Here is a 14,538-nt window from a genome sequence, read left to right on the forward strand (position 1 = left end):
TAGCAGCCTCTACTGACTTTTTGAAGTAACGGAGGTCAAATCTACAGAACTTTCAGCATCCATATGAAGCACCATAGTAAGGGTACAACAGAATTCTCTTAACTGGCACACACCACTGGAAACAAATTCACACCAATGAAGCAATTACCCTGAATACCACAAGTGTCACAATAATACATACATTAGGCCAAAGTTTGGTCATACATGCAAATACAGGACTCCTATTGATTTTAATGGGAGATGTGTGCACATATCCAAGTGAAGAATTTGGCCCACTTTTGAAGTAGGTCTTTTTATTTATTTAATCGGTTGTCTTAAAAACAAGAAAAAACAAGAGATTATTAAAGCATGTATACATCTGCAGCTTTTAGAATAGTAAAGTAAAATGGACTCATTTAGCAGCCATTACCAATGCAGGAGAGTGGAATGAAGAAAGCAAGGCGGCACGCAGTGGAAATTTACTCTAGTAAACACCAAATCACATCTGCTATAAACAGGTTTTCGAACAAGAACAGGCACAGCATTTCAAACAGGCTAAGAATATCATTTATCGATAGTCACTGAAATGCATCCCACTGAATATGTTCCTAGGCATTTATCACAATTAAAGGAACACTGTCAACTAAAAATTTAGGCAATTTAAAAAATGTGTTAAAAGTAGTTTCAGTTACTGAATGCATCATGGAACCCCCTTACCCATTTTTGTCATTTGGTTGAATCAGTAAAACTGCCTATACACAAAGTGTTGCCAAATGCAAAAAACAAGCCATCTGAATGGGAAAAAATGGAGGATTCTCCCTCAGCTTTTTTCAGATATTGACTGTGATTCTGTAAACAGACTTGCCCATGTGGGGTCCCACAGATGTTATCTGAACTTTGTGTGGTTGTAAGCATCCACACTGACACATCTAAAGGCAGAGTTTGTACCACAGCACTGTTCTGTTCAGGCTCTTATTCTGAGCCTATCACAACCATGAGACATTAGCAAGTATTATTTGTAACAATAGTAGGGAAAATCTTTTCAGACAAAGTGTGATTAAATTGACAGCATCCTTTAAATGGGCATGCTGTTTATCAGGGTATCAACTGAATAGATTGCTGTATCAAGATAGTAATACAACATCACACTGTTAAATTAACTGTGAAATCATATATAGTAACATTTGACTATTTAATCCATACAGAAATGTAACTGGAAAAGCAAACAGTAAAACTCTTTTTTAAAAAGACTTGCCCAGCTGCCCCCCCCCCCCCCCACACACACACACACCATGTGCGTCTTTATGAGAATAGTTGATCATGTGTTTTTTTGTTTTTTTTTATTTCAAGGTCTCACTATATTTTCCTTTTCCTTAGGGCTCTCACCTTGCGGTCCATTCTTTGCGTAGCTCTTGTCGCTCAGTAAGAAGTGGCAAGAAGCAGCTGATGATTTCATTCCTTTGTTCCATGGTTCGTTCCCCTTTTCCAACTTCACAGAGCACCAGGCTTGTCTTAAAGGAAAAAAAAAACATAAAAAATTATAATCCAAAAAAGCATAAAATTAATAAAAAGCCCATAAGCAAATAAGGACAGTAAATCAATGTTTTTTTTATTACAGTTGCTCTCGTGACAAATCAATACAGTAAATGATGGTCAAAAATGGCCAGCATATATTTGGTATTTAATCAATGTACATGGCACATAAGGTAAACCTTAAAGCTTCATTGCCTTAAGTAACCCAACAAGATATTGTGCATTCTAGCTCTCATTTTCTCAAGACATGATTCCTTTTCTTTTGTGCTTTCTTGTATAAATAATTATTAGAAGTTATTTTACTAATACAATTTTTTTCTTTAATGTTTGCAGAGTAACACTGAATTGTTTTTTTCCCTGACTCCTGGTACAATCTCTCTGTACTATATCTTTGTACAGAGGATTTCTATTGTTAGTGCTACTGTTATTTTTTTCCCTTTTTCTCTTTTCTGTTGAATACTCACGTTTCAAGGAAGTAAACAATCAAACAATTTTTTTCAGTTTCTGAAATGAACTACATACAGTCAGAAAGTATAAATGCAATGAAATTCAGTCATCCTTGGACCAAGATAAACATTCACCCCAGAGATCATATTACACTTCAGTTTGTGGCAGTCTTATTCTATAGCTATGAATACAATGCAGTGTTTTCTTCATTGCCACGTTTATTCAGCATAACCTTAAGCAAGACCTGGTCTACTCTGCCATACAACAAATTCAAATTCCACTCTGTAGTTCCACAGCAGAAAACCGTCAAATCCATGGTAAACTTGAATGACTGATTTTTGAAAATACATTACTCAGTCCCAGCACAGGGACTCTTGGGAGTCATGTGATTACATCAGATTGTAATCTTTCATTTAAAAAATAAATTCTGGCTCTCATGGTAATAGAGATAAGTTTGAAAACACAACTCGAGTGTAACCAAAGCAGTGATATCTGGCTGAGAGAACTTGACACAATAGCTCTAAGGAGGTAAACTGACTCATTCAGCTCAAAACCACCTTTGCTTCTCCCTTTCTTCATTTGCAATGGGAGGACCTCTGGCACTGGTGAGGCTCTGATCAGTGGTATGTGCTCACATTATTAGAAGGAACTTCTACCCTTTCATGGATGGTAACACACTTCACTTGACTTTCAAGACAAATATACCTTTTAACCCCTAAACTTTTACACTTACCTGTGCATACATGTTTAATGCTGTTTTATAGCAGGGGTTGTCAACCTTTTTTGTTCTGAGGCCCACCTCAACATGCTCTAAACACTCCATGGCCCACTGTGCCACAACAACTGATTTTCTTCATATAAAAGCCATGGATGGCGTTAGGGGGTAGCAAGCAGGCCAATTTCCTGGGGCCCTATGCCACAGGACACCCACAAAGTTACATTGCTCAGGCTTCGGCTTCAGCCCTGGGTGGCGGGGCTCAGAGCCCCAGTCTTCAGCCCCATCCGGTGGGGCTTTGGCTTTCTACCCTGGGCCCCAGTGAGTCTAACACTGGCCCTGCCTTGACGGACTCCTTGAAACCTGCTCGCGACCCACCAGCGGGCCCCAGATCCCTTGTTGAGAACCACTATTTTGTAGAATATTTTTTCTGTATATTTTAGTGCAATCAAACTACAGCCATGTCATTTATGTGGCAACACACGTCAGATCTCACAAGAAACTCAGGGATAACCTAGGTCACTGTTTGGTTCAATACTGGGAAGGTTCTGCAGGAAATGATAATGCAAGTGATCCATTAGTAGCACTCTTCTTTCTGAGTCAGTACCAAACCCATGCTTTTGCACAGGGTTTAGGGCTCTGCAGTGGTGGAAATGCAGTCTTTTGGATGAGACATAGAATCAAAGTCCTCTAAACACTCAGGTCAAATGATGCCTTTAGTAAAAGTAGGGGTGTTAACCCTTATGTCCTGGCCAAATTCCAACTTGGGTAATTACATTCTGCTACCTAAACTACTCTACAATTACATTTTCATTTCACTCTAGGATGCAGCTTTATTGTGGCAATTTAGGAGTAATTTAATTTTTACTGAGAGGGTAAGTATAACATGTCATTTGGAAATATGAAAGTTCTACATGCCAAGTTTCGCACTAATACCCCAAGTAACTCCACTGACTTCAAGAGGATTGGACTGAGGTTTACGTCTACTCAGAGATTGGCACTATGAGTGTGTTTCAGTGGTGTTTCTGTCAATGAAGAAAACGTAGTTATCATCATAATCTGCACTTCTGCAGCAGATTTCATTTCAGAGTCTCAAAATGCTTCACATACATTTAAACCTTACAATGCCTGATGAGATACAAATGCTACTAGCTCTGGGGTGAAACGGAACTATTAAGCAGCATGCACCAACACTACACAGCAGTTCAGCTTACTTCTTATCTAAGACCACTGAAGTCAATCAAGTCACCTGGGGCCTGAGTGTAGGATATAGTATACAGTGTTTATATGTTTCTGAATGATATGTTCTGTTTGCTCTTGTAGTAAAAATTTCCAAATTGTAACAACAAAGCAGTAGCCTAGGGTGAAAGGAAAATGTAAAATACCCTCCTTTTTTGCAAGAATGTCATACTTGCAAGGTATTTTCTACATATACCTTATTTTAGGATTTATTTTTAAGAGAGATTAGAAAGGATCCAATGCACCCTGACTGATAAAGGTCAAGGGTTCAAGAAACTTGGTCAAAGATGTTATCAGCTGGGAAAGCCATTTCCTCACATCAACACTGATAAAAATCCATCAAAAACCCAGCCGATACCACCCCTGTTTTAAAGGGCAGGGACAGCCTTCTGTTGAACATTCCTATAGTTGCACATCCCATCAAAGAAAGGCTGACCCTGTGTCTTCATTCATTTAATCATCTTTAATGACAGATAATTGTCTACTGAGGCCCCTTTTCTCCGATGCTGAGTGAAGCCTTTACATTTCTAAACTGAACTCAACACTGGCTCAAGTTTTTTTCAAAACACTTGGGACTATAGGGCAGGAGAATAAACAAACAGTGCAAGCAGTCCTATGGCCTGCCTTATCTCATCCTTCTGTTAGCAGAGGGTTTTGAGGGTGCTAATGTTTACGAATTGTTGAAACTTTCTTTCCTCTGTTTCCTGAACTGGCGAAAACATATCCTGGACAACCTCAGCAAAGAGATAACACAAACTGCATCTCACTTGCTTGGGAAGTCACTGGCTCTCTTACTGGGTGGGGTGTCTTTTTATTGCATTATTAGTGCTTTGGATTGCTCTCCCCTATTTTTACACTAGGGGCCACTTATACGAATAGATAGGGCTTTCTTAGATAATTGCCAAAATGATCCAGCTTTTAAAAAGAAATGGGCCAGATGCTCAGCTGGTGCAAATCAACATACCTCCATCAACTTCTCTAGAACTATGCCAGTTCACACCAGCTGACAACCTTGCCATCTGTGTTAAATTAGTGATTGAGTTTAGCAATTACGCCCTTTGCCTATATCCTGGTAAGAAGGCAGAGTTGGAGGAAAAGCTCTGCTGACCTAAAAGGTAGTAGCTACCAAAGCTATTCCCTCAGACATGCATACTACAGTGAGATTTTGATAGTAAAATCCTCCTCCTCCACCAGTCCCTACTAATAAAATCAAACAACAACAATATAGCATTGGATAAAACTGTGTTATAACCATGCCCTGATCTTTACCTTTGATAAGCATTCATAATTATATATATTTCTACCAGTCTTAACACAGCTAAACTTCGGCTTCTGACATGGTTATAACAACATATTTAATACGATCCAAATAGGGTTGCCAACTGTCTAATCACACAAACACCCTTGCCCTGCCCCTTCTCCGACGCCCCGCCCCACTCGCTCCATCACTCTCTCCCCCCCACCCTCACTCACTTGCACTGGGCTGGAGCAGGGGATTGGAGAGCAGGAGGGAGTGCAGGCTCCGGGCTCTGGCTAAGGGGTTCGGAGTGTGGGAGAGGGCTCTAGGCTGAACCTGGGGAAGGGGGTTGGGTACAGGCACTGGGAGGGAGTTTGAGTGAGGGAGGAGGCTCAGGGCTGGGGCAGGGATGCAGGACGGGGTGAAAGGTATGGGCTCCTGCCAGGCAGCGCTTACCTTGAGCAGCTCCTGGTCAGCAGCACACTGGGGCTAAGGCAGGCTCCCTGCCACTCTCGGAAGCGGCCGGCACGTCCCTGCGGCCCCTAGATGTGGGGGGTAGTGGGTCTCTGTGCGCTACCCCTGCCTGCAGACACCACCCCCACAACTCCCATTGGCTTCAGTTCCCGCCAATGGGAGCGGCAGAGACAGCACTCAGAGCTCCCTGCCCCCCACTCTCCCCAGGGGCTGCGGGGACATGTGGGCCACTTCCGGGAGTGACATAGGAAGCCTGCCTTAGCCCTGCTGTGCCGCAGACTTTTAACAGCCTAAAATCTCCCGGTTTGGCTTCAGTAGCCTCCGGGAGATAGAGCTTGATTCCAGGAGGGTTGGCAACCCTACAAAAGAAGAAAGAATATTACAATATGATTGGGCCACTACCATGTTTAATCATGTTACTTGAACGAGTAGATTTCATACTTGCTTTTTTTTCTTCTAAAGCTACATATTTTTCTTCCTTGACAGACTTAACAGGGAGGTACACATATGTTTAGAAATACTGCATAGCCAGAGACATGATACCTAATATTCTGGCAAACGAATTATTCTATCAGTCTGAACTAAAGTGGCACTTGGGACTGTTTGTTTCTTGGTCCCACTTTATTTGGCCAACAAATGCACTTTTCACCTCTTTGAGTAAAGATTTAATTTACTCATTAGCTCTTTAAATAGATTAGCAGGATAAACTTCTGAATCCTTACTAATCTCTTCCACTCCAGGACAGCACTCAACTATCAATAATCCATAACTAACAGAGGAAGAGAAAAATCAGGTGTTATTACATGTGCAAGCACAGCAAGCTATTTCAGTCCCTACTGCACGTCTTTCTTGTTATTTTAATTAGTTACAATGCTATTACTCGCTGCAAGAAGGATCCTGATGGTCTGTGCAGCTGCAACATGGCAGCTTTTATGGCAAACAAACCTGAAATCTATATGACATGCTTGTTTAACATGACTTCATTGGTATATAGCAGAGAACTTAGTAGTATTTTGTAAGCAATGACTTTTTTTTTTTTTGGTTATTTAAAGCGTGTATTAATGCACCCCATTCTCAATGATAGGATGGAATTAGCCAGTTTGTTTTAGGTTATCACCAACAATTTGGACATTTTAAACACAACTGACAGCCTTTTGTTTATTAGTCCACCATGCTAGATAGCAAAGTTTCACTCAGCAACTTTTGGGCTTTGGATGATGTTGAAAAATGGCTCATGTTTGTCAAAGAAAGTGGAAAAAAAAAAAGGTGAGGAGGGAAAAAGTGTTGTTTATAGAAGCCAGCTGCTCAGACTTTGGCGCCAGCAGCTCTTCATCCTGCTATTTTACGCCTGCAACCCCCACTGCCCCCATTGGCACAGGTACAACTAAATGTTGACTTCAATGCTTCAGAGAGCACTCAACTGATTCTGTACATGATTAATTGCCAAAGACATGGCTGACCATATGGAACAGAAAAAGCATCAAGTAATTCATACTTCTGTATATGATCATTTGGTCCCTGTTGTTTTAATGTACAGGAAAGAGCTAGTATAGCACAGACCTGGTGTCTTGCCCTTGACAGCCCATTAAGAAATCTCAAAGCACCTAGTTGAAGTTATGCTGTTGGCTTTTCAATAGCAGCCTAATAAAACAGAAGCAAAGCTTTCCAACTAGTCTTAAATCTTTCACATACAGTACATTAACCACTGCTGCTAAAACAACTGGTTTCTTACGATAGGAAATGGGATTTGATTTCTAGCCTCTGCATACTTACTGAAAGCCTTTTTCTGACCTTTGGAGGGTTTACAAAATCATTGTTCGTTTTTCCTGCCATTTTCCAAGCTTCTTGCCATGGTGATCCTAATAGATTTGTTTAAGGTTCACTACATTTTACTCTTACTAGCTGTTATATGCAACCTGTACAATGAAGGCATACTCAGGGGAGCTGAAAAGAAACAAATTATTATTATATGTTTTCTTTCTAAGAGTTATAGAAATCACTACAATATCTAAAACATCATCTTCCTTCAGAGAACCTATAAAACATAACTAAAAATTCCTGAAAGAAAGCAATATACTAACGTATGCTTTCTTTTATCAGACTGGAGACAAATCATCAAATTTCATTTGAGAAGAAAGACCAATTTATTTTAAAACTGTACTATTCTTGGGGATGTCTGACACAGATCTCAATGAAAAGAAAATGGTGCAGACTTGGAATATATGTCAGTATTGCTAACAGTATATTAGTTTTATCTGCCGTTAACATCTTTTCAGACAGTTAAATTCAGTTAAAGAAAAATGTTTAAATAATGTTTTCCTTTCAAGGCTCTTAAATGACAGTGCTAAAAAGTTTAATCCCCATCTGCACAGATCTTTTGGCAGTTTTGACATGTGTTGGCAGGGATGTCTTTGTTGGCACCTTCCATTAGAAAATATTTACATGCTTTTTTGTCTGTGGATTTGCTAGATGTCCAAATTATCATCATACTCTAAGGAACCATATGTGAGAAATCCTATTGACTGGATGTTCATCAGTAGTACTTTCCCAGGTTGCTGAATTCAGCTAACAACCCACTTAGTACTCCAAGAGGATACATTAGTTGCTCAGGCCAATATAAAATTCCATAACTATTCTCCTTTTTCTGTTTTCTAGGGACGTTTCAAGCTCAGAAATTCAAGTAGGGGTAGAATACTAAGAAACAGATGCAAAAAGGTTGTTTTTTTGGGGGGGGGGAGATTTGAGCATTTATAACATTAAAAATTAAAGTAAATGGTGTGACTTTGAGTCAAATACTGCATCTGCACTGAAAAAAGTACAACTAGATAATGGTATGACAAATGTACCATCTCTGTACTTTTTACATGTTAAAGTACTAAAATCTCATGCTTCAGGATCTGAGGCGATTGCCTCAAAGATTAAGAAGGATTCACCCCTTCCCTCACATACAGTACTGCACAACTAGCTAACGCCCCAGTACAGCAAAGCACTGAAGGACACGCCTAAATTTAAATATCTGAATAGTGTCACTGATTTCAGTGGGAGTATCCTCATGCTTAAAGTGAGGCATGTGCTTAAGGGGCAGGGTGTTCTGCATTCCACTGAAATAATCAGTGCTGACCACAACACCAGTGGAATATTGGACTCGATGGGTTAAAGATTTGATCTGACAAAACCTATACAGAGCAAACAACATAGGAAGAGATTTTCAAAAGAGTCTAAGGACATGTCTTCACGCACTACAGCAGCGGACCTGTGGCAATGCAGCTATGCCACTGTAGCATAGGTGTTTACTACACCAACAGAAGGGGGTTACTGTCACTGTAGTAAATCCACCCCTTTGAAAGGCAGTAGTTAGATGGACAGAAGAATTCTTCCATCAACCTAGTGGTGTCTATGCCAGTGCTTAGGTCAGCCTATGTCTCTCGGGGTGTGAATGTTTCAGACCCCTGCGCGACACAGCCAGGTCTACTGAAGTTTTAGATATAAACCAGGCCGAAGGGCATATCTGCATTAGAAACTTGTTCCACTTTAACTATATCACTATAGCTAAAGTGGTACAACTCACCTAGTGTGGACGCAGTTATCTCGGGTGCTTTGTAGCAGTAGAGCTAGTCCCATAAGGAAGGGAAACAACTATACCATATAAATTACCTTACCAATATAAATGCATCCACATGACGGATTTTGCCAATATAACTATTTAGATTAAAAAGAAAATTACACTTCTAACAAAAATAGATGAAGCAGTAACATTTTCAAATGTAGACCAGGCCTAACAGTTAGGCACCCAATTACCATTTAAATATAAAGGGAGTTTGGCACCTAATTCCCATCAGCCCCTTTGAAAATTTAGCTATAATTTGTTGTTGTTGACTGTAAAACAGTTTTAAGGATTACTAATTAATAAAGAGAAAAGAAGCTTTTGTCATAGCAGAAAGTGGGTGATATGGTATTTTCAGATACAGAAGGTAAAAGCTAATAACATTATTCTCAGAAGTATTCAAAAACACCTACAAAAAAGTTAATGACTGATTTATTCTAGATTACTTTGGCATCTCAAACCTGAATGGATTCTTGGTGATAATGGATTAGTCTTTTTACCTGGGACATTTCAATCTGGTTAACAGCCGAAACCCATTTAAACAAGGTCTAGGAAATGGGTGTGAAAAGATCATCACTTTTTAGGTGTCTTTACTAAACTGTTCAGCAAGCCTCTAAAAGTGAAGTATAACGCATCACACCGAGAGAGAGAGAGTGACTGAATCACTCAAGACGTTGGCTTAGCACCCTTAGATCGATGGGTGAGTGAAAGGTTACCCTTTAGCCACTTTCTCCCTCAGCACAACCCCCTCTGCCTCCCAAACATCAATAATACAAAGCCTGAAGTTGGCCTACCATGCATAGTGGATTATATGAAGTGTAAAACATTAGGGGTAAAAGCTTTTGAAAGGAAGCGGGAAAAAGAAATCACACTTGCAAGAAGATCCAGATGACAAGCTAGTCTCTAACAAGTGAAACAAGTGAATATGTTTGAAAACATTGTGAATGCAAGAAAAGAGCATGCCTTTTGTTTCCAATCCTACCGTGTGTCTTTAACCCAACTGCTGCCTGCATGGCTGAACATATGTTTTCTGCACAAGAACTGAAGCAGAAAGGGGCTCTTTGTTATAATTCACTCCTTTGTATGTATCTCTCTTTTCCCTTTTTGGTCACATCCAAACAGTAGTTACTCTGAGTACTTAAGTTCTGAAGGACTGCCACAGCAGCGTATGCTTCAGTGATAATTTACTATTGCTGAAAACAGTTGAGCTAGGATGCACAGTGAGAGTCACTTCACTAACATGCACTCTGGATAGCCCACACTTTGTGATACCAAATCATGCCTAGCACAAGCCATATAGCTAACTCGGCAGCTGCTGAGAACCTTAGCCACTATCAAGTGGGCTCTCAGTTTTAAACAAAATGTTTGTAAAAACCAGCACAATGGTTTTATCTGTTGGAAAATCTCATTATGGCTCCTGTAACTACACATTTTTACAATATAGAAATTAATAGGACTGGAATTGAGGTGTTATCTACTGGTGTTATCTACTAAGGATTTCAAAAGAAGGTGAAAGAGAACCATAAGTTTCAAATCAAAGTTAGTAACAGGTAATTAAACTCAATTGTCTAGCAGTATGAGGCTACACAATTATATGAATATGTATTGGATCAAATCATAGCCAGTATAACTCCATTGAGGTCAGTGGAATAATACTAGGGATAAATGTGGCTTAGTCTGTCTGATAAAGCAGCTGCTGTAAATTACATCCAAGCTTCAATATTGGTCATTTACCACATTTTGAATATTTCTAGACATGGGCCCAAACCAAACCCAGAGAACTAAACACCCAGACTTCGTGGCATCCAGAATCCAAACTGGGATCCAGATCCAAATTTTCCTATTGACCAGTTGCTCTTAACCAGACCAAAACCCTAGATTCAAACACCCCAAACTTTATGGGTGCTCAAAATCCAAACCCAGAACCATACCTAAATTTGCACATGGGCCTTATATAATCAGTCAAACCAAATTATCAGCTTCAAACATCCCCAAATTTTGAGAAGGATAGAGATGCAAAGGGGTGTCAAATTCTGGATCCAGAACTGGATTTTGCAGCTGGAACCCATATCTAAACATTTTACTAGAAATCAAATTACTGATTTCCTTGAACACAATGCTTGATGTCTGCTTAAAATGGGAAAGCCTAGAGCAGCACTGAACTTTCTCTCACTTGAGTGAAGCCATCATCTGTTGCAGCCCACCAGTTTCTTGTCTCAGCCATGTCCCTATCTAGCCTGATATAGATATAGGTGGGCAAGTGTTTGGATGCATTTACAATGCTTGTTACTTTTATTGAAACAATTTAAAACACAGAGGGCCATATTAATGCTATGAGCATTGTAGAATGTAGAAACTGGTAAGATGCTATTGTCACTACATGGGCAAAATCATCTTTGGGGGTGCTGTCTCCAGGATGTATGCTGCAGTAGAATAGCAGAGTACTGCATATGTAAGATAGCCACACACAGCTGAATGAAGTCTTGGAATGACATGAGGGGGTAGTGGATCAAGGAGTTCACAAACATCACAAGATTACGCACTATGTCCATGAGGAATTCATGGTCATAATAAGAATGGAACTCAGGCCTTTCTGTTACAAAAGTACTGGCTCTTCCCGCATGAGCTAAAAAGAACATCTGTATTAGCTGCAGTATTACCGCACCCTCAAACAGATCTGGCATTTCCATCCATTAGAGGACAGGATACATATACACACTCACCAGCAAGTTACAAAGTGCCAAACACACAGAATTCAGTAGAATATCACAGTGCCTGGAAGAGTACAGGAAATGGAAGCAAAACAGCATCACAAGTTGCTTTTATTCATGTTCAGGGAACGTGAAATAATTCAGGCTGCTAAAAGGCAAATTAAAACACACAATGCCCATTGTTAGAGGTTGTCATGATGACAGTAGCTGGGGACTGATAACAGCCTCACTGCACATAAAGAAGTGGGGGCCATTGTCTGGGTTGTTGGAAAAAGTGTGTGGCCTCTTTTAAGGGCTAGAGAACCAGAGAGTGACTTGTTGGAGCACCTTCAAACCAGAGTCAGCATGGGGAAGCTGACCCATCCTTCCCCAGGTGACTGGAAGAGAGGGGGACTATTTAGGTCCATGTTGGTGCAGGAAAAGCCCTCTTTTACCTGGACCAGATGGAGCAGCAAGGAATTAGTTAAATATCAGGTTTTGTCATGAGCCTATGTGGGCATTACACCAGTAGCTCTTTTCCTGGGGGTCTGGGAAGGAATTTTTCTCTCACCACCAGATTGGCCAAGGCAAAGTGAGGGATTCTTTTGCCTTCCCCACAGTGGGTTGGGGGCTTAGTTGAGGCAAACATGAAACAGGGGTTCGGCTATGATGTCGCAACTCATTATGTTAGCATGGGGTGGATGTCCCGTGCAGGTACTCTGTAGGGAAGGGATGTGGCGATCAGATAAAATGCATTAGTAAAGGATTTAAAGGAGGGAATTTTTAAAAAAGCAGAAACAGGGAGTTTGGAGCTCCTATGACTGGTATGGCAGGAAGCCAACCCCTCCCTCCTTTATACCCTCCCTTAACCCTCATTCGAGCCAGCAGTGAGGTGGCTAGGGACAGGACTGGTAAAGGGGGAGGGCTGACAGTAGCCCCCCCCCCCCACACTATACGTAAATGATTATGGAATTACCTGCATTCTTCACTTACCTGCCAGGTACTCCTGGTCTCATTTAGGAATAAAATTGCAGCCTAATTAAATCACATCCAGTGCCTCTGTCCTCCTTCTGGCATAGCCGGACAATAAACTTCTCTGTACATTGCAGAGACTGTACATTGAACACTTGAAAGTTAAAGGACCTGAGTGTTACAAGGGTTTTATACAGCTGTTTCAGTGCAGTTTCATCTTTTACAATTTTTCCATATTATTATTTATACAGTGCTTTATAGTACAAATAGATGGCATGGCCCTGACCTATTACGAGCTTGCAGTCTAATTTTAGACATGATGCACAAGTGAGTTTAACAATAGGAATGATGGGGGAGAGGACAAGAAGGACAAGAATTATATTAATAAAATAATGTGGTCATCAAGTAAGTTATGTGTGCTTATTTGGTTGGCCTCATAGTCATGCTCTTTGCTATGTATGTAATTTAGGAGGGCAGGCTATGGCACATTTTTTACTTTGCATGGCTCAGTGCATTTTTAGGAATAAGCAGCTGCATTTCTTTTCTACTGATTTATCCAGCTGGGAAGCATATAATTCTTACAGTCCTGATGCCTTGTACGGACTCTGATTTCTCATTAGACGTGATAAAGGGATATATGTCCAGCCTGTTACTAAATGTTCCATGCAGTCAGTAAAAATATTTCTTGTTTTTGAAAACAAAAGACTGATAGTAAAACAGCTACAATACACTTCAGGCTCTAACAAAGGCAAGATTTGACTTTGGTTAATATTTCTGACCAAATGTACTTATCTGTCTGCAGCACAAATAGCTAAGTCTAAGACATTTCCAAAACATTGGTGAAAAATTATCTGCAGTTAAAACTAAAAGTGAACTCAAGGCCATATTCTCTACTCCATGTACCAAGTTGAACAGTTGTGTGGCCTCCGTCGGATCCCACCCAACTTCATCATCCTGATTGAGAGGTGGAGGTAGTGCATGAGCAGAACAACCAGGCGCATGGTCACCACTTCTTCCAACAACAGGGCCAGTTTCCAAAGATCCTGCTGTCACACACAGACTTCCACAATGCCAGAAGCATGCCACTCTGCCATGCCACGCCACCAGTTACTGGCCCTCTGTCTGCTACATGTCTATAAACACTCTCTGGTTTATAAAAGCTTCAGATGGGAGTTACTGCTGGCAATAGATTATGCTACCCAACTGAGGACCTCCTATAAAGTGGCTGTTCCCTTGATTTCTGCCCCTCAGTCTAGACAAGCTTCCTTCAAACCACAGCTGAGATCTTATGTTGTAGCCATGCAGGCATGGCAGATGGCTACATCACTGGTCAATTCAATGAGATGCCACTTTTCCCTTCTTGGATTCAATTTTTCCACATTCTCAGGGGCTTTATGCACTTTTGCTCTCCTCTGCGCTCTACTGAGGAAGGGAGCAATGGACCTGGACTACTAACTAGTCCATCTCCTTGAGGAAACTTGTTCTCAGATATTTTTCACCCTTGAAAGGAAGCTCACGCTCTCACTGACACAACAATTAAAACATATCTGGGAGTAAAGCAGTAGCAGGATAAAGCTAAATCAGGTAAGAAAAATGTATCCTTAGGGTCACCTACAGGTAAGTGAAAAAATGTTTCAGGTTTGAAAAT

General features: G+C 40.6%; 1 protein-coding gene across 4 annotated transcripts in view; it reads right to left on the reverse strand.

Annotated features, from left to right (window-relative positions):
• The window catches only part of FTO (FTO alpha-ketoglutarate dependent dioxygenase), a 332,351-nt gene that overhangs the window by 170,479 nt on the left and 147,334 nt on the right, over positions 1-14,538 (reverse strand). For all 4 annotated transcript variants that reach the window (XM_075118354.1, XM_048817020.2, XM_048817012.2 and 1 more), the window contains one exon: positions 1,366-1,490. In XM_075118354.1, the coding sequence (XP_074974455.1) occupies positions 1,366-1,490 (125 nt within the window). The remainder of the gene's footprint in view (positions 1-1,365; positions 1,491-14,538) is intronic.

The sequence above is a fragment of the Caretta caretta genome, chromosome 12 (assembly GCF_965140235.1).
Source record: "Caretta caretta isolate rCarCar2 chromosome 12, rCarCar1.hap1, whole genome shotgun sequence".
NCBI classification, from domain to species: domain Eukaryota; kingdom Metazoa; phylum Chordata; order Testudines; family Cheloniidae; genus Caretta; species Caretta caretta.